The sequence below is a fragment of the Protopterus annectens genome, chromosome 8.part0, assembly GCF_019279795.1.
Source record: "Protopterus annectens isolate FY-2018-M chromosome 8.part0, PAN1.0, whole genome shotgun sequence".
Taxonomy (NCBI): domain Eukaryota; kingdom Metazoa; phylum Chordata; order Ceratodontiformes; family Protopteridae; genus Protopterus; species Protopterus annectens.
The window spans coordinates 611,676,929-611,699,813 of record NC_056741.1 but is presented as its reverse complement, the minus strand read 5'-3'; the positions used below and the strand labels follow the sequence as shown (position 1 = coordinate 611,699,813).

At 39.0% G+C, this 22,885-nt stretch overlaps 1 protein-coding gene across 3 annotated transcripts in view; it reads left to right on the top strand.

Moving 5' to 3' along the window:
- G6PD (glucose-6-phosphate dehydrogenase) overlaps positions 1-22,885 on the top strand; it is a 1,188,375-nt gene that overhangs the window by 283,185 nt on the left and 882,305 nt on the right. The window contains exon 1 of one of the 3 annotated variants that reach the window (XM_044080105.1): positions 665-819. The exons of the other annotated variants lie outside the window; for them this stretch is intronic. Coding sequence (XP_043936040.1) covers positions 775-819 — 45 coding nt within the window. The 5' untranslated portion in view covers positions 665-774. Of the gene's footprint in view, positions 1-664; positions 820-22,885 lie in introns of those variants that run through there. 3 annotated transcript variants of the gene reach the window in all.

Sequence of the window (22,885 nt, the reverse complement as noted above, 5' to 3'; positions counted from 1 at the left end):
ATGAATGACAGGAGCAAATGCATTGCAACACTTAAACCACCAAATCCCTCAATGCATGTAATAATCTGTTGCAAAACACTTGCACTATATCATCTGATTTGTTTGTGAGAGGTTATAATGCCAAAGCATGTTTTGTTCTGGGAGTTAATGCAGCAAAGTTATCTTGCCATTTGTTGAACAAGTTCATGTACGAATAAAATATTTATTTTTTTCCTTGGGCATGCCATGGTATTCAAATGAAAGTGCAGCTAAACAAAAGGCAAATATGGCTGAATTTTAAGTGATGTGGATATACTGATAAAACCATTCTGTTACTACCTAGCAGACCCCTTCAAAGATGGTTGTTTTACTTTGAAATTATAAGCACATGTGGTAGTAGCAAGGAGTGGTCTTCTGTCAGTCTGGAATATTCCATTGCTGTGTGTAGGGGGTGCATGTGTAGATCTACAAGAGAGACAGAGCTGTGGGATACTTGGAAAGCATAGTCATGAAATGGGCAGAATGAGAGAAGAGGGCAGAATGAGAGAAGAGGACAGAGAGCAAGAGAGAGACAGATTGTAGATTGTTTCACATAAAAGCTAAAGCATTATATATTCCTAAGATGCATTGTTATTGGTAGTAGCTCAGAGAGGAAATTAAAGAAAATGCCTGTCTCCCTCCCCCTCCAGCGAGGGCTTTATATTGCAGCTGCATTGTCAGCTAACCCTGTTCTCCCGTATTAGGAATTATGTTAAGTAGTTGTTAGAGTGGACATTGGAGCTGTTCCCTGACAGCATGGTAGCTCAGGAGAGCTATGTGGTTGTCCTGCTTGGAGCCTCGGTAAGTTGCAATTCAGAGTAGAGACAATAGCAGTCAGAGGCATAGATAAACTGACGTTAATATTCTTGGTATGTGGAACTGTAAGGTTCTGTTTGTCTAGCAAGAGCATTTAAAGTACTGCTTTTATCAGGACATTTTATATTATTGAGAGGTTTGTTTGTATTTTGGTATGTAATTTAAGATCTGATGAACTAAATATGTGAAATAAACGTGGAATGAGGTTATTCCAGTATAGTGCATAATAGGCAGACTCATCTCTTCATTTGAATGCATATGTAAAATTGTTGTTTTGACGCATCAATTTCACTTGTGACCCCTCCTCAGATAGCACCTGTCATAAAGATACCATACACTACCACACTATGGGTAGGGATTGAGCAGACTATCCATTCCTTATGCAACGACAAAGAGAGCAGAGTGCATGTGTGCTATTCTATTGCTAGGTTTGTGTTGCAGTTAACTGTAGTCTGTGATCAGCTCCACAAGCTTCAATTGACCCCAAAGCAATTCACCTGCAGAACTCTGATATCCCTTTGTGTCTTCTCTGGTCAGTAGTTTGTACAATGGAAGGCTAAATGGCTTTGAGATTACACGACATGTGGGAGCCAGGAAATTTTGGTTTGAATCTTACAGAAATTAAGAATGTTTGTTCTTTTTTTTTTTCCTGAAGAGGTAATACACTGCAATGTAATGGCGGTTGTTAAGGAATCTGCTTGTGGATTTCTAAAGTATTCTCACAATATACTGTTTAATCATATTGTCATGCTTTGTTTCTGCTGGAGTTAAGTTCTTTGACATTTTTATGTAAATAACATAGGTGGCAGGGCAAGGTCAGTTTCTAGGACTGTGACATTTAGTAATTACTTAATTATAAAATTAATTGAAACAGTCTTCACTGTTTGTAAACCCAGTTCAGCTAGTAATGTCTTGTCTACTTGGTAATGTAAGTTTATCTCCAAACTGTCATTTTAATTGCCATCCACTTGAGAACTTACTTAAAATAGCTGCATTAATGAATGTAATTAAGTTTAACTTTGCAGGTTTTAGTGTAAAGTTAATTTGTTAGCTATGTAGTAGAGAAAGTCAAGCAACAAGCTGCAAGTAAACTATGTCTTGGAGACCAAGGTTCGATTCCCACAAGTTATTTTCTGGCTTTTGGGCCACATTGGAAAAGTAAGCATTTATGTCTAGTAATTCTTACATCATTACAGGAGGGTGGCCGTGGTGGTGCAACGGTTAGCGTTGCCGCCTCACAGCAAGAGGTTCTCCGGTTCAATCCTCGGCTGGGGTGCCTTCTGTGCGGAGTCTGCATGTCCTCCCTGTGGTCGCGTGGGTTTCCTCCAGGTGCTCCGGTTTCCTCCTACTTCCCAAAGACATGCTGTAGGTGGATTGGACACACTAAATTGGCCTTAGGCATGAGTATGCGTGCCTTCGGTGGAAGGTTGGGTGCCGGGCTGGCAACTCAACACCGTAAAAACTCCACTGCCAATCATGAGTGGACCGGTGATCCGCTGTGGCAACCCCTAACCGAGAAAAGCCGAAAGAAGAAGAAAAAGTTCTTACCTCATTACAAAAGACTAATGAAAAACCAGCTTCATGGCACAGAAGGATAAAGCCCTGACTGCAGCTCAGATGTCTGTGGATCAGCTAACGACCAGAGTGCTGGAGAAGTTGGTGAGTAAAGGTAGAAGTGATTGGGCAATGCCAGCTCAACCCATCCTAGGAGGATGATGCTCTAATCTGCTGCATTGTTGACATTATTGGCGAATGATTTGTACAGAAGGCAGTAGACTGACTGGAAGCTTTGCTTGTATACTGGCATCCAGTATGTGACTGCAGCAATGTGCTTGACCATGCGAACAGTACTACAGGCTCTCATTTTCCGAATATGCTGACATCAGCTGCCAGGAGAGGGGATTGAGCTTAAAATATAAAAACTGAGCCTGCCCTATATGACAGATCAGCAGTGCTCAATTTTGTACCCCCATCCACCTTAGGTAAAGATGTGGTTACTAACATGGTATTCTCCTGCAGAAAGAATAGGTGGACTTTTCTCATGAGGTTATGTGGGGGCTCCCTATTGAAATGTTAGCAGCTGGCACCCAACTTCAAATGCTGACAGAATGAAAAAAAATGATTGCAAATCCAGGAGACAAGCAACTCTCAAACATTGCTCTTCTCCTTTACATTTTTATTTTACAGCCCTCCTGCACCCTCGCATGTGGGGAGCAATCCCCCACACTCCCAAACTTCTATATAACGACTCCAGGATTGCCATACACAGAGAAAAGGGAATATTCTAGGAAGTGGCCGTCTCTGGCTTGGTATATGCAAGTCCACTTTTTCAGACATTTGGTCTCTCTCTCTCTCTCTCTCTCTCTGTCTCTCTCTCTCTCTGTCTCTCTCTCTCTCTCTCTCTCTGAATCCCAACATTTCAAATGTTGCCAATGCTTTGGGGCTACAGCCAGGATGGAAGGTGGCGGATTGGATCAGTAGAGCATTCAATGAGGCTTTATGGTTATGGCAGGTCTGGGAAAAGGCATATAGAAAGGAGAAATGCTAATTAAAATAAAATGTATACATGCATATGGTCAGATAAACATGACAATTTACTTTAGTACTGTACTCCAAAGCATGTCTGAGGTTTCATGATTTCCCTATCTTTCACTGAAAATCAGACTGCTGCCACCTTTGCCATATTGAGCTGAGTAATGTGTTCGGTGCTTATCAGTGCATCCTTCAGTCTTGTTAATTTTGTATGTTTAAGTGCTGCATATGTTTCATCTGGCTGATCTTAGCCTTACTTTGTGCAGGCATTTACATATTTCATTTAATGGAACCAAATCCTGTTGCTTTCTTGGAAAAAGGCTGTATAGCTAGGATCCAGAATTTTAGACTGTATTAAACATTAGTCTGCCTGCTTTTAAAGAATTTCATTTTCTCAATAGGCAGTAGCCTTTTTATTGGGCATCTTTTGCAAATTCACTCCTGCACTTGGCAATATTTACCCAGTCTTCCTTGCAAAAGTGCTCCAAATCTGTCAGATTGCGAGGGCATTTCTTGTGCACAGCCCTTTTCAGGTCACCCCCACAGATTTTCTATTGGATTTAGGTCTGGGCTGTGGTTGGGCCATTCCAAAACTTTAATTTTCTTCTGGTGAAGCCATTCTTTTGTTGAATTGAATGTATGCTTGGGGTCATTGTCATGTTGAAAGGTGAAATTCCTTTTAATCTTCAGCTTTCTAGCAGACACCTGAAGCTTTTGGCCAAAAGTGACTGAATTTTTGGAACTGTTCATAATTCTCTCCACCTTGACTAAGGCCCCAGTTCCAGCTGAAGAAAAGCAACCTCAAAGCATCATACTGCCACCACCATGCTTCACCATGGGGATGGTGTTCTTTTGGTGATGCAAAGTGTTGTTTTTGCTCCAAATGTACCTTTTGGAATTGTGACCAAAAAGTTTAACCTTGGTCTCATCAGATCATAACACATTTTTCCACATGCTTTTGAGGGACTTGGTATATTGTTTTGCAAATTTTAGCCAGGCCTGGATGTTTTTCCTGTGTAAGAAAAGGCTTCCATCTTGCAACCCTACACCATAGTCCAGGCATATGGAGGATACCAGAGATTGTTGTCACATGTAGTACACAACCTGTACTTGCCAGAAATTCCTGCAGCTCCTTTAGTGTTTCTATAGGTTTTTTGGCAGCCTCCCTGACCAGTTTTCGTCTTGTCTTTTCATCAATTTTGGAGGGACGTTCAGTTCTTTGTAAAATCACTGTTGTCCCATATTCTCTCCACTTTTTGATAACTGTCTTCACTGTGTTCCATGGTATATCCAATGCTGTGGAAATGTTTTCTACCTTTCTCCTGACTGATACCTTTTAACAAAGAGATCCCTTTGATGCTTTGTAAGCTCTCTGTGAACCATGGCTTTTGCTGTAGCAGGCAATTGAGTAAATGTCAGGAAAATCCAACTAAGACAGCTGAACTTTATTTGGGGTTAATCAGAGTCTCTTTAATTGCTAGCATGTGTGTACCCAAGAAGACTGCTGTAATTAAATCAAAAAGTGCTTCAACAAAGTATTAGTTTAAGGGTGTGCACACTTACACAACCAGCTTATTGTATGTTTTTATTTTTTACATTTTTCCCTCAAAATATTTGTTTTTCAATTGAATTGTACAGGTTATAGGTTACATTAAAGGTGTGAAAAGTTTTGAAATGATTTATTGTGGTCTCATTTTTTATATCACAAAAAAACTGGCATTTTAAAAGGGGGTGTACACCTTTTTAGATCCACTGTATGTTTCAAATGAGATCACTAGTAGAATAGATAACGTTAAAGTAGTCTTGCCCACTGTTGGATCATAACATGATAACATTTGAAGTTATATTGAATTCTAGTAATAATATCCCAGTTAAAAGGACTCCTGCATATATGTAACCAATATGAAAGACTTTAAGGAGTTATTTAATAACGAAGTTCAAACTTTTATTGAAATTAATTATACAGGTAACACCTCAGAGTTTTTTATATGGTAATCTTTGTAAGTATATCTTTTTGGCAAAATTACAAGCTGGTGTACACAAAAAAGAAACAGTGGGAGAAAGAATTGATAGATCTACGGGAGATAATTGATAATTTAAAATTAGATGGTCAAAAAGGAAGTAATAAATAACTTAACAGAAGAACTAAATAGCTTACACAGTCATTTTTTACAAATTGCAAAACATAAAACTATTATGTTTAGAAAATATTACCATAACTAATTATTCCTTAAATCCTAAATCCATGTATAAATTGGATTCTAGAACAAAAATGATGGTTAAATCTAACCACGTCAAAGAATTATTCTCCTCTAATAGAAAAAGGTTACTGAAATAGAAGAAATTCTGGATGTTTTCAGGTCTCATTTCAGTAAGATTACTCAACACAAACCAACAATGGATACACAAGAAGTAATTAAAACATTTATAAAAAATATACTGAAAATAGACTGTCAGAGAATCAAGTACAAATAATTAGCAAGCCTGTATCATTGTCTGAGCTCAACATTCAAATTAATAAATTAAAACCCAATGGGGCACCTAGAAATGATAGTATAATACCTGAGCTACACAAAATGATGACTAAGATGCTTTGGGTATTTTGCTAGAATTATTTTCAGTAGTTGAAGGACTTACGAAGGTACCACCATCCTGGGAATACACCCCAGTATCCCCAATTTTAAAACCTGACAAGGACTCAACACAGTGTTCTTCTAGACCAATTTCATTATTAAATGTAGATTATAAAATATTCATGGCAATGTACACCTCTAAAATAAAACAATTTTTCCACTGTTGATAAACAGTGATCAGACTGGATTTATAAGGAACAGGAACACCTACTGTATGATAATATCAAGCGAATACTGTCAATAATTGATTATACTAATTAAAAAAAAAGAACTAACCTTGGTTAGTCTGGATATCAGTAGTGTATTTAATTCAGTTAATTGGAGTACCTACTATGGGTACTGGAAGAATGTAATTTTTCAAACAGTTTCTTACAATTAATCAAACTTCTCTATGAAAACTCCTTTGCATACATTAAGATAGGCTCATATACTTCCCAATCAATCATGATTACTAAAGGTACTAAACAAGGCTGTCTCTTGTCCTCATTGCTTTTTGCTCTAGTTATAGAACCTTTTGAAAATTATATAGGATCAAATAAAAACATCAAAGGCATACTAATAAATAATTATTTAATCCTGAAAACACAATTATTTGCAGATTACATCCTATTAATTTTAACTGATTACATGTCTTCTACTGCAGTATTCCAAGCAATAGAAATATTCCAGAAGAAAGTGAGACTCAGTTTTAATGAGAATAAGACTAAAATACTACCTGTCAATTATACTATTAATAAAACAGATAAGAAATTACATGAAAACATTGTGAAAGATAGTAAAAATCCCTTACTTAGGGAATAATCTTGTCTGATCTAACAACCCTTAATTATAGTAACTTAAATTCCATAAAACAAATCCTTACTAAATAGAATATTTTTTTCACTATGGGAGAGAGACTCTCCTTCATTAAAATGATTATCCTTCCTAAAGTTTTATATATATATATATATATATATATATATATATATATATATATATATACACACACACACACAATACAATCTTTATCCCTCCTACTCCCCCAAAAATATATAAAAAGAGTAAAATTCTTTGTTTCTGAGATTTTTATGGTTTCCTAACGAGCCTATATTGGCTTTAAACCATCACATTTGAAATTGGACATCAGGTGGTATTGGTCTTTCAGATTTCTAATTATAGTTCTTATCCTCAATTGTTAAGATAATAATTTCTTGGTTAAATAGCAATTATAATGTGAAATTGAAAGATATATTCAGGGAGGTATTTGGTGCAAATCCAGTAATTTAACAAAATCGCTTCATACTAAAATAGTTACTAATAAATTTCATTGGTTAGTAGAATACTATTTTCTATAAAACAAAATCAAACCAGTTAACTATTAATATATAATATATTAATAAGGTAACCTTCTTTCAGCTGTTCGCATTAGGGGTCACCACAGCGGATCATCTGTTTCCATTTCGTCCTGTCCTCAGCATCTTGCTCTGTCACTCCAACCACCTGCATGTCCTCCACATCCATAAACCTTATCTTAGGCCTTCTTCTTTTCATCTTACCTGGCAGCTCCATCCTCTGCATCCTTTTCCCAATATACCCTGCATCCCTCCTCAGCATATGTCCAAACCAATGCAATCTCGCCTCTCTGGCTTTGTCTCCAAACTATCCAACCTGAGCTTGACCCTCTAATATACTGACTCCTAATGCTGTCCATAATCGTCACACCAAATGCAAATCTTAATATCTTTAACTCTGCCTCCTCCAGCTCTGACTCCTGCCTTTTTGTCAGTGCCACCGTCTCCAACACATATAACATAGCTAGTCTCACTACCCTCTTGTAGACCTTCCCTTTTGCTCTTACTGGTACCAGTTTGTCTCGTATCACTCCTGACACTCTTATCCACCCATGCCACCCTGCTTTTGTACTCTCTTCTGCACTCTGAACTGTTGATCCCAAGTATTTAAAATCATCCATCTTTGCCAACTCTACTCCCTGCATCCTCACCATTCCTCTGTCCTCCCTCTCATTCACACACATATATATTCTTAGTCCTGCTGACCTTCATTCCTCTCCTCTCTAGAGCACATCTCCGCCTCTCCAGGCTCTCCTCAACATGTTCCCTACTCTCACTACAGATCACGATGTCCTCCACAAACATAATAGTTCACGGGGACTCCTGTCTGATTTCATCTGTCAACCTGTCCATCAACATTGCAAATAAGAAAGGGCACAGAGCTGATCCTTGATGTAATCCAATGCATCCGTCACTCCTACTGCAGACCTCACCATTGTCACACTACCTTCGTACATATCCTGTACCACTCTTGCATACGTCTGTCTCAAATCACTCCTGACACTCTTCTCCACCCATGCCACCCTGTTGTACTCTCTTCTGCACCTGTTTTCCACACTCACCATTACTCTGAACTGTTGATCCCAAGTATTTAAAATCATCCATCTTCGCCAACTCTACTCCCTGCATCCTCACCATTCCTCTATCCTCCCTCTCATTCACACACATGTATTCTGTCTTAGTCCTGCTGACCTTCATTCCTCTCCTCTGTAGAGCACATCTCTACCTCTCCAGGCTCTCCTTAACTTGTTCCCTACTCTCACTACAGATCATGATGTCATCTGCAAACATAATAGTCCATGGGGACTCCTGTCTGATCTCATCTGTCAACCTGTCCATCAACATTGCAAATAAGAAAGGGCTCAGAGCTGATACTTGATGTAATCCCACCTCCACCTTAAACGCATCCGTCACTCCTACCGCAGACCTCACCACTGTCACACTACCCTTGTACATATCCAGTACCACTCTTACATACTTCTCTGCTACTCCTGACTTCGTCATACAATACCACAGCTCCTCTCTAGGCAGTGTCATATGCTTTCTCTGAATCTACAAAGACACAATGCAATTCTTCTGACCTTCTGTATACTGCTCCATCAACATTCTCAGAGCAAGCATCGCATTGTAGGGCTCTTTCCCGGCATGAAACCATACTGCTGCTCACTAATCATCACCTCCCTTCTTAACCTAGCTTCCCCTACTCTTTCCCATTACTTCATGCTGTGACTGATCAATTTTTTCTCTCTGTAGTTACTGCAACTCTGCACAGCACCCTTATCCTTAAAAATGTCCACCAAAACACTTCTTCTCTACTGCTTGAGCATCCTCTCGCTTTCCAAGATTTCATTAAAGAATCTGGTTAAAACCTTCACTGCCATCACTCCTAAACACCTCCATGCTTCCACAGGTATGCCATCTGGACCAACAACCTTTCCATTCTTCATCCTCTTCATAGCTGTCCTTACTTCCTCCTTGCTAATCCGTTGCACTTCCTAATTCACTATCCCCACATCATTCATCCTTCTTTCTCTCTCATTCTCTTCATTCACCAGCCCCTTACCTTAATAAGGTAATAACCTCCTTTAAAATTTCATTTTCAGTAATCCTGAATACAAAGGATGGATTTTCTTTGTATTTCCAATTGGCTATACTAAAAATAGCATTCATACATTTAATTTAGCAACAACGACTACATTTAAAGACAAAAACCTGTTATACTGGTATCAGTTACTAGACAATGGGAGGTTACAAAATTGTGACCATATCATTAATAAGTTTGAGTTTAGTAAAGACGTGGTTAAAAATTCAAAATTGTAGACAATTAGTTGAACATAAGATTAATCCAATGCAACCAATAGTTAGAAAGTCTTTCCTCACATTCATTGATTTATTCATTATTCTAATGCACTAGAATATAATTGGAAAGGGATTTCTAGCTAAAATATATAAGGTATTTAAGAAATCATCAGCATGTCACAGAGAAAGCTATTGGAATTATTTTAGACCTGTTAATAACTCCCCAAGTGAAGGTGATAAAAAAAACTAATACTCCAGTCTTCAAAACCAACTACTTCATCAGAAATGTGGAGGGATATTCTCTTGGAAGTTCTTACACAAAACCTTTATCATACCACATAAAGTTGAATTGATGTATAATAAAGACATAGGATGATGGAGATGTAAACTAAATGTTAAAGCTGACTGGCAGCATATGTTTTACGATTGTATTAACTTAAATCATATTGGGATAATATGAATTTTCTCTTAGTCTGTTTTTAATGATAAATTTATGCTGACCAAATTTCTTATTTTATTTAATACACCTATTCCCACTTGTGTCATGAAAGTAAAATACCCTGTTTTATGGAGTATCTTAACATTAGCAAGAAAAGTCATCACCAAGAACTGGAAGAATCAGACGACTCCTACTACAACAGAATTTGTACACTTAGCAACTGAAGTTTGTCATTTTGAACTTACCACGATCAAGACAAGAACATCTAAAATAACCTCTTCATATAATATATGGTTGAAATTAGAAGAATTGCTGGATTAACGGACTTTAATAATTAACTAATAACTACTCATCACATTTTTTTTTGTTTAAAAAGCTTTGTTTTATAGTAGACACCTTTTAAAGTAGTTATTTTAGTTTATTACTGTTCTTTTAGATATGTATTTTTGTTTTATAATGTTTTTATTATTGTATATTAATGTTTTGTTGTCAACATTTTCAATAAAAACAATTGAGAAAAAAAGGCATTGTTAAATGAATTGTATGTGCTGATTCCTGGCTGTTCCTTATATAGAACTGCAGAATTGCTTCTGTTTGCCACATTCAGATATTTTTATCATTGCTATATTGTTGGTTTGGGGGCATACGTACATATGGGACTGTCAGAAGAAAACTAATTTTATTGGTTTTCTGTGTGTGTATGCTGTATTTTAGTGTTTAATCCACCTTTGATTTATTTTAACCATACCAAAGGTAACTATATTTGCTGTAGAAGTAACTGGTAAATACAAATAATGTTTTGTGTAGTTTTTACCAACCCATTTTCACTGTTAACTGATCATTAGAATTATTTGTTTAATATCTAATCTCAGAAAGACCAGCTTCAAGATGGTGTGTAGGAAACTTGTCCTGAAGCTGGAATGATGGGAATAAGTTAAGATATGGCTTCATTATTAGTGATCAGATATTTTTGACTGTCTCTTAACTCCTTGATCCATTTGCCTGAATTCTAAATTTTCCTGGCTCTGTTTGTCATTAAAATAATGAAACTGTGAAACTGTAATTAGTGTGAAAACTCTGCAGTGTAACTGTAGAGTAGTACATTTATGTAAGGGAGGTATAGAGAGTGGATTTTTTTCTCTTTCCTTTTTGTTTCAGGGAGCTTTAGTTCAAACATTTAAGATTAGAAAGTTAACTCACATGGGATTTTACTGTTAGTCTTTATAATTTCTGATGAAGACAGCAAAACTGTTAAAACATTCTTGGGGGAGGTTAAGAAAGATGCCAAGTTTGGAGTCCTCTTATGTGGACAGTAATTGTGTTAATGAGTTTCTTTATGGATGAAGCAGCTTTGTTGAATGCTTCCCACTAATCTAAAGATACTAGAGGAGTAGTAAGTGTATAGAAGCCTGATAGCATGAATGCCACTGGTGATCCAGGTTATAAGTTAAAGCAGAAAATCAACCAGAGAAGGAATGACAGCAGTGCGACTGTGGTGGCTAGCTTTTCTTCCTTTTGGGGGAGGGATGCACTGTAAGGCTATGGATGAAGTATTTCTCCTATCCTGTTGCATCAGTACCCCAACTGGAAGCCAGGAGAACTGCTCTGCTGATGGTTAATCAAGTGAAGAAATTGACTAGACTGCCTGAAGCAGGACTAGGGCTCTTGTGGAAACGATGGATGGAGAATTGCAGATTCACACATAGGGTAGTGCCTATTCCCTTATGGACAAGGACAGTCTGTAAGATACTCAAGGCACAGGCACAAATGCAGGCCATCCTCTTACCCCTAGGGACCCTATATTGGGAAATTTTGGGCTATATTGGCTGGGCTTGTAAGGGTTGTTTAAGCCATTAGCCTAGTAATCTCCTATGAACCTATGAAACAAGATGTAGCTGATCTTTGTTGTCATTCCTCATCCTTCCTGTATAGTGAGGCAAGTGTAATGCAACCAAAAAAGCCCCATATTCCACCCTATGATGAAGAGAGAGCCTTTTTAACCAAGCGTCATCCTGAATGAATAGGTTGGTGCACAATAAGGATATGTCTTGACTGCCATATTCTGGGTGGAGGTGGAGGCTGAGTGTGACTTAGTAAGAATCATTTTTTTAGATAAGTAAAAATTGGAGGTAATGGTTCAAAATGTCTTTGTATCTGAATAAGGGAGAGTTTTATTTAGTCAGATCCTATGTTTTGACACACCTCTGTTTGGCACTTCCTGAAGAGATATGTATAGTTTGCAACTTGTGTAAATCCCTACTGTCAGATCAGATGCCACAGAAACCACACACAATACAGCATGTACCCAAGTCTACAAAAGAATATGTTGAATATGTAAAGTACTGCTGTCCTACATAGATAGGTATAAACAACTTTTTGTGCTCTCAGCCACTGTGCATTTCCTGTAAATTATTTATTTATTTATTTGAAGTTGTTTAACCAGGATAGTCCATTGGGCCTAAAGAACCCGTTTTCAATGGAGTCCTGGGGAGAAAAGCTCCACATACAGATAATACAAAGATTATAGTCCACATACAGATTATACAAAGGTTATGTTACACACATAGTTTACATGAGAAATTAAAGAAAAACATTGTAAGATTGCAGGGTACAAATAAGGAGTTATATGCTAGAAGCCAGCATGAATTTGCTGGTTAGGTTTTGAGGAAAAGGAAAACAGGCGAACTGTTGGGAGTAGCGAGTAGGTTATGAGGGATGTGTACAGGAGCATTCCCAAGAGGATTTTAGATGAGAGTGTAGGGATTTTTTAAAGGATGGTAGGTTGGTAATGGTTCGAATGCAGGGGGGAAGGGAGTTCCATAGGCATGCTAGTGAGAAGGACAGGAGGTTTTGTCCAGGAGGGTGTAAGGGTCTGTAAACTTCAATGAAGTTTTGATTATTAGATGTTAGAAGTCTTTGAGTTGTTTGCATTTTGAAGGTAGATGAGAGAGAGGGACAGAGGGATGGCTGGAAAATGAGTTTATGTGCATAGGTGAGCTGAGTGTAGGAGAGGTAGTTAGGAAGCTCTAGCCAGTTGAGTTGGAAGAGAGGTTCACAGTGATGGGTGGATAATTTGTTACTGGTGGCGAATCTGGCTATTTTATTGTAACAAGAGGACAGCTTGGTTTTCAGAGAAGATTGTAGGTTTGTAAGAAGTGGGGCACCATAGAGAAGGGAGGGAAGGAGAAATGTGGTAGAGAGAGTAATTTTGGTAGTTGAGGTGAGGAACTGATTGTGACGGTAGAGCATGCCCAATTTTTGATGAGTTTTCTTTATATTTAGTAGCAGATGGGAGTTGAATTTGAGCTTGTCATTAATTTGGACACCCAGTAGTTTGGCTTCAGATACCAGCTCAAGAGATGTGTTGTTTTGGCTGGTGATAGTGAATAGAGATCTATCAAAGTAATTTGTTTTGGAGGGGGTAAATATCATGTTTAGTCTTAGCAGCATTGAGTGCAAGATGGTTGTCTTTCATCCATTGTTCTGTGGTGGTGAAAGAGTCTTGGGTGATTTTTAGAAGAATTGGGATAGATGAGGAAGCACAAATGATTGTGGAGTCGTGTGCATATTGAATAATGTTTGCAAGGGGGATAGAGTGGTAGAAGTCATTAATAAAGATATTGAAGAGGAGCGGACCCAAAATAGAACCTTGTGGAACACCTGTAGGGGTGTTGAGGAAGGAGGAGGTGGCTTTTTTCCATTTGACGGCTTGTTGCCTATTAGAGAGATAGCTAGTAAACCAATGTAGGGAAGAGGGGGTAAGGTTTAGGTTAGATAGCTTAGTAAGAAGTAGGTTATGAGAGATAGTGTCGAAGGCTTTAGAGAGATCGAGTAGGATGGTAGATGCAGTGAAGCCAGAATCTCTTGCTTTATTCAGTGTTTCAAGGAAGGCTAGGAGAGCGGTCATGGTGCTATGATGGGGTCTGAATCCGTGCTGTGTGGGAGTTAATAGATTGTTGTCCAGAAGATGGGGAAGGAGCTGTAGATGGATACATTTTTCTAGAACTTTTGAAAGGGGAGACAGGATGGCTATGGCACGGAAATTGGTAATGTTATTATTGTTACCACCTTTGTGTAGGGGAATGATGTAAGCTTTTTTCCAGATTTGAGGAACAATACTTTCTTGGATAGAGCGGTTAATTAGTATGCTGATAGGGAGGGCAATGGCTTCTGCAGCTATGCTAAGGTAATATGAGGGAATGTTATCTGGGGCATTGGTGCATGGTTTTAGTTGTTTCAGGAGTTTATATATGGTGGATGTAGGAATAGAAGTTAAGGAGAAAGGTGGGGGTGTGGTGTGAGTGGGGGAAGTTGGAGGGGGAGAAGCATGAAGAGGGGTGGGAGAAGAGTGAGGAGAAGTGGAGGTAGGAGAAGGAATGTTATTTGAGAAAGAGGAGGTAAGTTTGGTGATAGAGTCTATGAAGAAGGAATTGAATTTAAATTGAATTCAATTGAAATTAGTGTAAAGCCAGCTTTAAAGTGTTTCGTAATGTAAGTAATTAGGGTATGTATGTCTACAGGTTTTTATAAGATAATGTAAAATGTTGGTTTGTAGAGTTTCTAGGTTGGATGCTGCACTGTTGATAGACATTCAATGTGCAGGAGAACAAGGTGCCACTATCTTCAATACTTCTGATGTGTAATGGCATCTGTCATATTCTAATCAGGTTAATTAATAATGAGTGAAATTTATCTACTATCTAGTGATATGTACTGTCTAATTCTATGGCCGCTCATTAGATCAACATGTGGCAAGTCTTGATTTGTCCAGCCTAACTTAACAAAATAGTATTTTAACAAAAGTATACAATTAAAGAAGTAACTAATTTCTATAGTCAGTCTGAAAAGACAGTTAAATTACCTCCTCAGGTTTAGGATTGGGCACCACGTTTTTTGTTTGTGTGTCATCCTGAATTCTAATTACTTCACTAGCTTTTGAATCTGGTGGTTTAGAAAATGCTGTTCTGTAGATTTGTGCACATCAGGCCATCTTACCAGATAAGATACTAGAAGTTTTCTGACTATGCAGGCCATTAATTAGATTCTTAAGAACTTTTCTGAATTTGTACCATCGATTCCACTTGCCCATTACTGTAAGGATAGCTCCCCAATTTTCCTGAATTTAAACTACCTGAAACTTCAACCGGATGAATAAAAATGTTTGAAATCTTTGTACCGCATGTTGGGGGGGGGGGGGGTCATTCCTCCAAATTCCCTTAATTAAATGTACTAGCCGCATGGATGCATAATTGCAGATTAACAGAAAATACCCCACTCAGTGAACACAAATAGAAAAGAACACGAAGGCTGTGATGTTGTTTGACAGACATCAATTACTATATTTAATGTCAGCAGTTTAAAACTGATGGGTTGAAACCTTGTATAGGCAACACTTGATGAAGATAGAGCAATACTGAAGTCTAGGGCTTAAAAGCTCATTGCTTCTCAAAGTTATGAAATTCCTTATTGACAGGTTGAGGACCATTATCTCATTCTTCCTCTTGGGTCCCAAGTGTAGTAATAGCACTGACATTTGTTGTATTATGTAAAGGCACAGTGAGCCTCTGGGAATTCTAAATAATCTACAATGCACAAGAAAATGCATATCATTGCACTGGAGTAAATCAGCTCTCACGTTCAGCCCTGGTAAAATGGATCATCTTAAGGTGTACTTTAAACTTTTTGAATTTGATTTGTAAACATGCAAAATATTTCACAATTTTGCACCATCTGTTTTCTCTGTACAGACATGTTAGGCCACTTTATATCAGAAGCTCTTTTTTGGACTTACCTCTAAATACCAAAATTCATGTATCAAGTATCTTACTTTGACATAGCTGGAAAGAAATGATAACTCTTGTCATCTGTAAATGGCAAGTTCTGAGAACACAACCTGTCATCATGGTAGGGAAAGGACCAGTAATAAGTTATATTGACATTGCATTATCTGACATCTTTTCATGACACTAAGTATATATTTTCTTTTGACTGTACTACAGGTTAAACACAATATTGTTGTACTGTACTATGTTGTATGTTTTTTTAAATGTTGTTGCAACTGGTCCTTACTAAAAAAGGTGTACAGTGGTGCAGTTCACTTATGTGCACAAAAAATAAATTCCTGTGGTTACGGTGCCCTTTGTTATTTTGTGATCTTTTTGTAGCATGATTGCACATACCATAACAATTGTTCTGTTGTCATATTGTTCCAAAGTCACAGCAAGTGTTGGCTGAGTGTAGTTTGTGTAGTACTGAAGGGTGGTTGAGGCAAATCTTATAATGTTACAGTTATTCTATCCATTTCAGTAAAAGCAGTCCTTCCAGGAGTGAGTTGTGTGAGGGACTGCCTTTGTGTAAGACTTAATAAAGAATGTTTTTCAGTGACTAAAAAGCTCCGCATAAATTGAGATGTTTTGTATTGATCACCACCACCTCCAAGCGAGCTTCTCTCACTGCATCAGTATTTACTGATAGAGTTTCTTGGTATGAGAGGAATGACTGTAGTAGATAGTAATAGCCTTATTGAATTACTTACGGTCAAAAGAAGGGATGGAGAATAGTAAGGTAAATCCTTGCTATGAGAAGTACTTCATCCTTTAGCTTCTTCAGTGATCAACTCCAAAGTGCTTGAGGCCCTGGCTGGTCACTAACAAATCTTCTCCAACACCATTTCCTAAAAGGCCATGCCATATAACAATAAAATGGTGTTTTTGCTGGGATAAATGTCTTGAACCCCTCCTATAGGTGGTTTTGGTCCAAGCACCTGTAGTACTAATGTCACATGCATAACTGCAGTGAAAAGAGAAACATTCTGCAAAGGCTGATACAGTGGCCAAATGACCTGTAACCTTGCAGTTTCAATTCAACAGTAGGAGATGCAGTACAGAAGACAGAATTGGAGATACAGCACATGGGAAATGGACATTGGCCACTTGCAGAGAATTCCATCCTTTATGTGTTACATTTGGGCATACTTACCACGTCAGTGATACTACTGGCATGATTTGCCAGCAGTAAGCAAGGTGTAGCTGAAACCGATGTCATTCTTGTGTCCTATGTTATCTTCTCACATAATCAAAGCTGATATCAGATCAGGCTGTGTTTAGATGTTCATTGTATTGATTACATCTGAATTAGCCTTAGCTATATGGGTTATATCCTGCCAAGGATATAATAGCCTGTCAGTTTCCAAAGCATAAGGACACCTTCCATGTGTCCAGCCCAAGCTTAGTTGACTAATAAGACAGGTTTGGGTGCCAAGACCTTCAGAGCTTTTCTGCCATTGAAGAGAGCACTCCTCTGTGGGCTTGTGAGGATTGACAATCAGCTTGTGCTGTTCCTTTACTGGGCAGATTAGTTCCCTTTGTGGAAAAACCTTCTGCATTAAAAATATATTGTTTTATTGCAGTTTTCTGCTTAAGATATTGTTTTATTGCACTTTCCTGCTTAGGAAAGTTATTTTAAGCTAGGAGTTTATTTTTAATGGACTGTCATGATACTTAAATGGGAGTGCACTTTTTTTCCTGTGGAGAAATTGTTTATTTTACTTTGTGGGGTTGGTAAAGTGTTTTAATGTGCCTTTTACTGTGCTAAGTGACTTTTAAAGATTTTATATTTTTATCGGCTTAGGCTGTTTTCCCTGGAAAAGAAGTACTATTTTCAGCTTGACTATGGTTTGTCCTTTCAGCCACAAATAGAAAAAGTTATGCAAACAGCTTTTGCCACCACATCAGCTGGCCATTTGCCTCAGCTGCAAGTGGATGACTGCTGTGGCCATTAGTTCTACCTTATACCACTGATCTTTTATCCTGAATCTTTTTGGTGTAGCACTTACAGCCACTATGGAAGATTCCGCAGTGGTGCAGTATTAGCGTTGTTACCTCACAGCAAGAGGTTCTCCCGTTCAATTCTCGGCTTGGCTTGGGAGTGCCTTCTGTGTGGAGCCTGCATGTCCTCCCTATGGTTGGGTAGCGTTCGAAAGACATGCATGCATAAATGGGTGTGCCTTCGTTGAAGGTTGGGCGTCGAGCTGGCACCTCGGCGTTTTGTAAAAATCTACTGCCAATCATTAGCGGACCGGAGTTCCACTGTGGCGACCCCTTACCGGGAAAAAGCCGAAAGACAAACAACAACAACAACTTACAGCCACTATGGATCAGGGGTTAACCATGTCCTCTGTGGCTTTTGGAGTCCTCTCAGTGGGCAAGAGAGAGCCACTTTTGTCAGTCCTAGGAGAGGTAACAGATCTGAATGTTTTGCCTATTCCTGGAGAAGCTACTGCTGCCATTAATAACACTGTTAGTCCCATATTCCTGTCAAAAAGAAACAGAACACTAAGAATGTATCTACTCCTCCTCAATTTTCTGTAGACAACAGTAGTTTACTGGGTCTGGCTCAGGGTTTAATTTACGTTATCAGTCCTCGTTATAAGGTGATTTCTGATAAAAGGAAGAGGGATGCATCTTTTACTGAAGAGATTCAATATTCAGAATCTGGGCAGGAAGATGAAGGGAGAAATACAGGATTTTCTTGTCAATTCTCTGTTTCAGACTCAGAGGAGAGCTCAGTTTCTGATTCTTCCTGAGGTGGTTTTTCTTTTTCTGAAGAATGTGCCAGTGTTTGTAGTGGGAAAACTCTGTGGTGTCTCACTTCCTCAGAAACTATTGTGAGATGTTACACAAGGATTTTCCAGAATGTGCACTCCAGTTCTGTCATCTCTGGAGGAAGTGTGTTTGTCACTGCTTGTAATTTTCCAGATAGTCAGCCTGCTGCCTCCAAAAAGGCAGGTAGAATGCATAAAGTTCCTCAATTTTTTTAAAGTTTTTGTAGACACATCCCAAACCTGACCCAGCAGCTGTAGCTTTAGTTAATCCTACTGCTGCTAAACATTTGGTTAATTCCAATCCTCCTCTCTGTCTGACATGGACGGGAAAATTATTGATAAACTGGAAATTGCTTCTGCAATTTTGATTTTCTAAATTTTGAATTGTCAGACTTGTGTTAAAGTTTATTCTGACAAATTGTGAAAGTATGAGCAATGTTTTGCCTGCAGTTTCTTCTTGTGAGGAAAAATAAATCTGCTTTAAATAATTTAGTTTCTTCTGTTTTATGGATCACAACTCATTGTTTACAATGTGTGTACGACTCATTTAATACTTCTAGGGCTATGGCCACTGGTAACTTTTTGAGGAGGTTTGCCTGGCTGCAATTTCAGACCTCCCAGATGTCATGAAAATTAGATTTTAAATTCTCCTTTGGATAGAGATTTAGTTTTGGTTCCTCTGCTTCTCAGATTATCAAAAAGTATGGTGAAAAGGTAAATTGATACAGGGCATCTCTAAGATTTTTCAGCTCTCCTTTTCCAAGTTTTCTAAGGGTTTCTCTAACCTGTCATCCAGTTTCATCAAAAAAAATAAATAAATTCTCACTGAGATGTAGGTAAACAGACATGTAAGAAAAAATATCAGAGGGTTCTATAAACAAACCAGGACCTACCCCTAAAACCAAGGACAGTCCAAGTCAGAACGACTATTTGTGGGACCTTGTCACCCCCCCGCACCCTGGCAGTCCCTTTTCCCTTCCAGAAAGTCTGAAGCTCTACTTTTCTCTTGGCAAATTTGTTTCTGACAAATGAGCTCTGAAGATCGTTCATCAAAGTTACAGATGGAAGTGGGAGGAAATCCTTCCTTTCCCGGGGGGGTTAATCCCCCCCCCCCCCCGTTCTTCAATTCATGCTGTCTCTGGGAGTGATAGAACCAGTTCCTCCTTCCCAGGATGGGAATTTTTTTTATTCAGAGATGTTTTTAATTCCAAAGAAATATGATGCTTGGAGACCAGTTCTGAATCTTTCTTTCCTAAACCTGTTTGCGATAGTGCCCAAGTTCAAATGCTACCACTTCACAACCTGTTACCCATTCTTTCTCATTTGAGTTTTTAGTAACCTTAGATTAATAAAAATGCTTGTCATCACATTTGTATTCATGTATATTTCAGGTGTTTCTCAATGTGATCCGAACACACACAACCTTATCAGTTCTCTGCCTTACCCTTTGGACTGTCCTTTGCACCAACAGTGTTTTCAAAGTCTCTAGCTTCAGTTATAGCTTATTGCAAGCAACAGGTATCCACATTTTGCCATATTAGACGACTTCCTTATCTTTGCAGAGTCTTTTTCAAAGTGTCAAGAAGCTCTTACTTGGGTAAGAAATCTCTTACATAAACTGAGATTCCAAGAGAACATTCAAAAACTCTTTTTTGACCCCTTCACACAGGGTTGTTTACTTGGGGTGTTAACTAGACACCTCACTTGAAAGTGCTTTTCTTCCACAGGATAAACTAGATCTATATTTAGATCAATTTCTCAGGTTTTCCTGTCAGACTCTGTCACTGTGAGGGAATACTTCAGGATTTTGGGACTTATGGCACCAACATCCATTGTCTTTTCAAATACCATTGCTGGGGGTTGTCAGAAGAGAAATCACTTGGTAGAGACTGCAAATGACCGCAAACCCATATCTCTCCTTTTCCATCTCTGCTGCAAAGCAGTCAGTCCTGATAAATGCCTCTGAATTTTCTTTGGGAGCAGAGTCAGGCTGGATAAAAGTGCAAGGTATATGGGACACCAGGGAGAGATGCAAGCACATAAATATAAAAGAAATGCTTGCCCTGATCAAGGCAATCAACTCTCTGAATCATCTTTGCTGCCTTGGACCTCTTCAAGTTGTTACAGACAATACCACAATCATGTGGTACTTCAACCAGCAAGGGGGATCCAGGTCTTATCCCCTTTGCAGACTAGCCGTGTTAGCTTGGGTTATAGCTTCACCACACAGTCTCACTCTATAGGCATCCTACATTCTGTCAGAGCAAAATTATGTGGCTGAAAAGCTGAGAAGGACAAGGGCAGATCCTGACAGATGGAAACTAGATTGGGGGTCTTCCAAGATGTGATCTGTTTGTGAGGAGTTCTTCAAGTAGACCTATTTGCTTCCTCTCTGAAAAATAAGATGGCAAGATTCTGCTCCAGGAATCCATGCAGGAAGACCTTGAAGACAGATGCCTATTCCTTTCCTTGGGCAGGAATGCTCCTGTACACTTTTCCAGCCTTTCCACTGATATCTAGGGTACTTCTGAAGATTCAGAAGGAATCCCCAAGATCATTGTGGTGACACCCTTCTGGTTCAAGCAACAGTGGTTCGTTTCCTTTTGGAAATGGCAAGAGGCATTTACCACAAGCTTCCTCACAGAATGGATCTACTCACACAAGATCAATAGTATTTGATACACCCTGACCCTAATAAAGCTCAGTTGACTGCCTGGATGATAGGGTTTTAATTCGCTTTAAGCATCTTTTTACTGAGGATGTGCAGCAGGTACTAACAGAGGTAAGAAAGCCTATTACAAGAAAATCATATATTAGCAAATGGAAAAGTTTTTCTGGTTTATGCTAGCAACATAACCAGCATCAATTCAATGCCTGTGTTTCTCTGCTTTTACAGTATTTGTGAACATTACTATCTTATGGCCTTTCTTACTCCTAGGTTCATAGGTGTGTACTAGGCTAATGGCCCTGGAGCCTTTACAAGCCTAGCCCATAGAAGTGCCCTGGCATTGTGCCGCCCGACATTAGTTCCCAGTGGCTCTATCAAGCAGAGCCACTGGAGTGATCCCCGGGGTGAACTTTCTATTTCCCATCCACTCATCAAGATTTCTCTTGAAGAGGGCCAGTGAAGTGCTCTGCTTGACATGTATGGAAAGTCTATTCCAGAGCATGGGCAGTCTCTGGGTTGTGAACCTGTCCCTCCAGTATGTTCTGTTGATTGTGGTAATGAGGTTGAGGTCTATGGAGCATGTGGTGTGGAGGGATTGTGATTTCTTTAGGTGTAGCATTTCTAACAGAGCTGGGTCAGACATGGCTTTGTAAGTCAAGCAGAGAATCACCTCTTATAGACGATATGAGACAGAGAATAGCTGGAGTTTTTTTAATCTGTCCGTTTAGGACATGTGTTTAAGGCCTGGGATCCTCTTCATGAGGTACTTTTGTGGCCTTTCCATCTTTTGCATGTGTCTAGTGAGGTACATGCCAAATGGGGGATTATGCTCAATGACTGGCCTAATGAGGGAAGAGTAGAGAGAGATGATTACCTCTTTCTTTTCTTCCTGGATGCAAAACCCTTGGTAATGAGATGTGCCACATAGAAGGACTTTCTGAGACCATAGTGACAATGTGGTGGTTGAAGAAGAGGTTGCTGTCAACCTGTGTCCCCAGATCTCTTATAATGCCTTCAGTGTTCAGTGGGTTCCCATCAATGTGGTAATTAGTGGGAACTGAGGTTTTCCCAAAGCAGATGATGACTCATTTTTTGGCATTAGGCTTATGGCCATGGTTTCAACACCAGTCATTGGTCTCATTGAGGCCTTTCTGTAGGATGTCTACATCACTTGAGGAGTTAATAATGCCTCCCAGCTTGCAGTTGTCTGCAAACTTGGTCAGCCAGAGTCCTTCCATGTTGGCCTGGATGTCTAAGAAGTAGATGCCAAACAGGAGAGGACCCAGGACCGATCCCTGTGGGACTCCACTCGTGACTGGTCAGCAGTCTGACTTGGAGTCCTCTACTTTCACACTGCGGGTTCTATCTGTGAGCCAATTTGCAACCCACCTAGTGATATAGGGGTTGATGCCTAGTTTGGTGAGTTTATCAATGATTCCTGAGTGGGGAATAGTATCAAAGGCCTTGGCCAGATCGAGGTAGGCTGTATGAACTGCGTTGCCCTCATCCACAGCTCTGGTGACTGACTCAAAGAAGTCATCCAGGTTG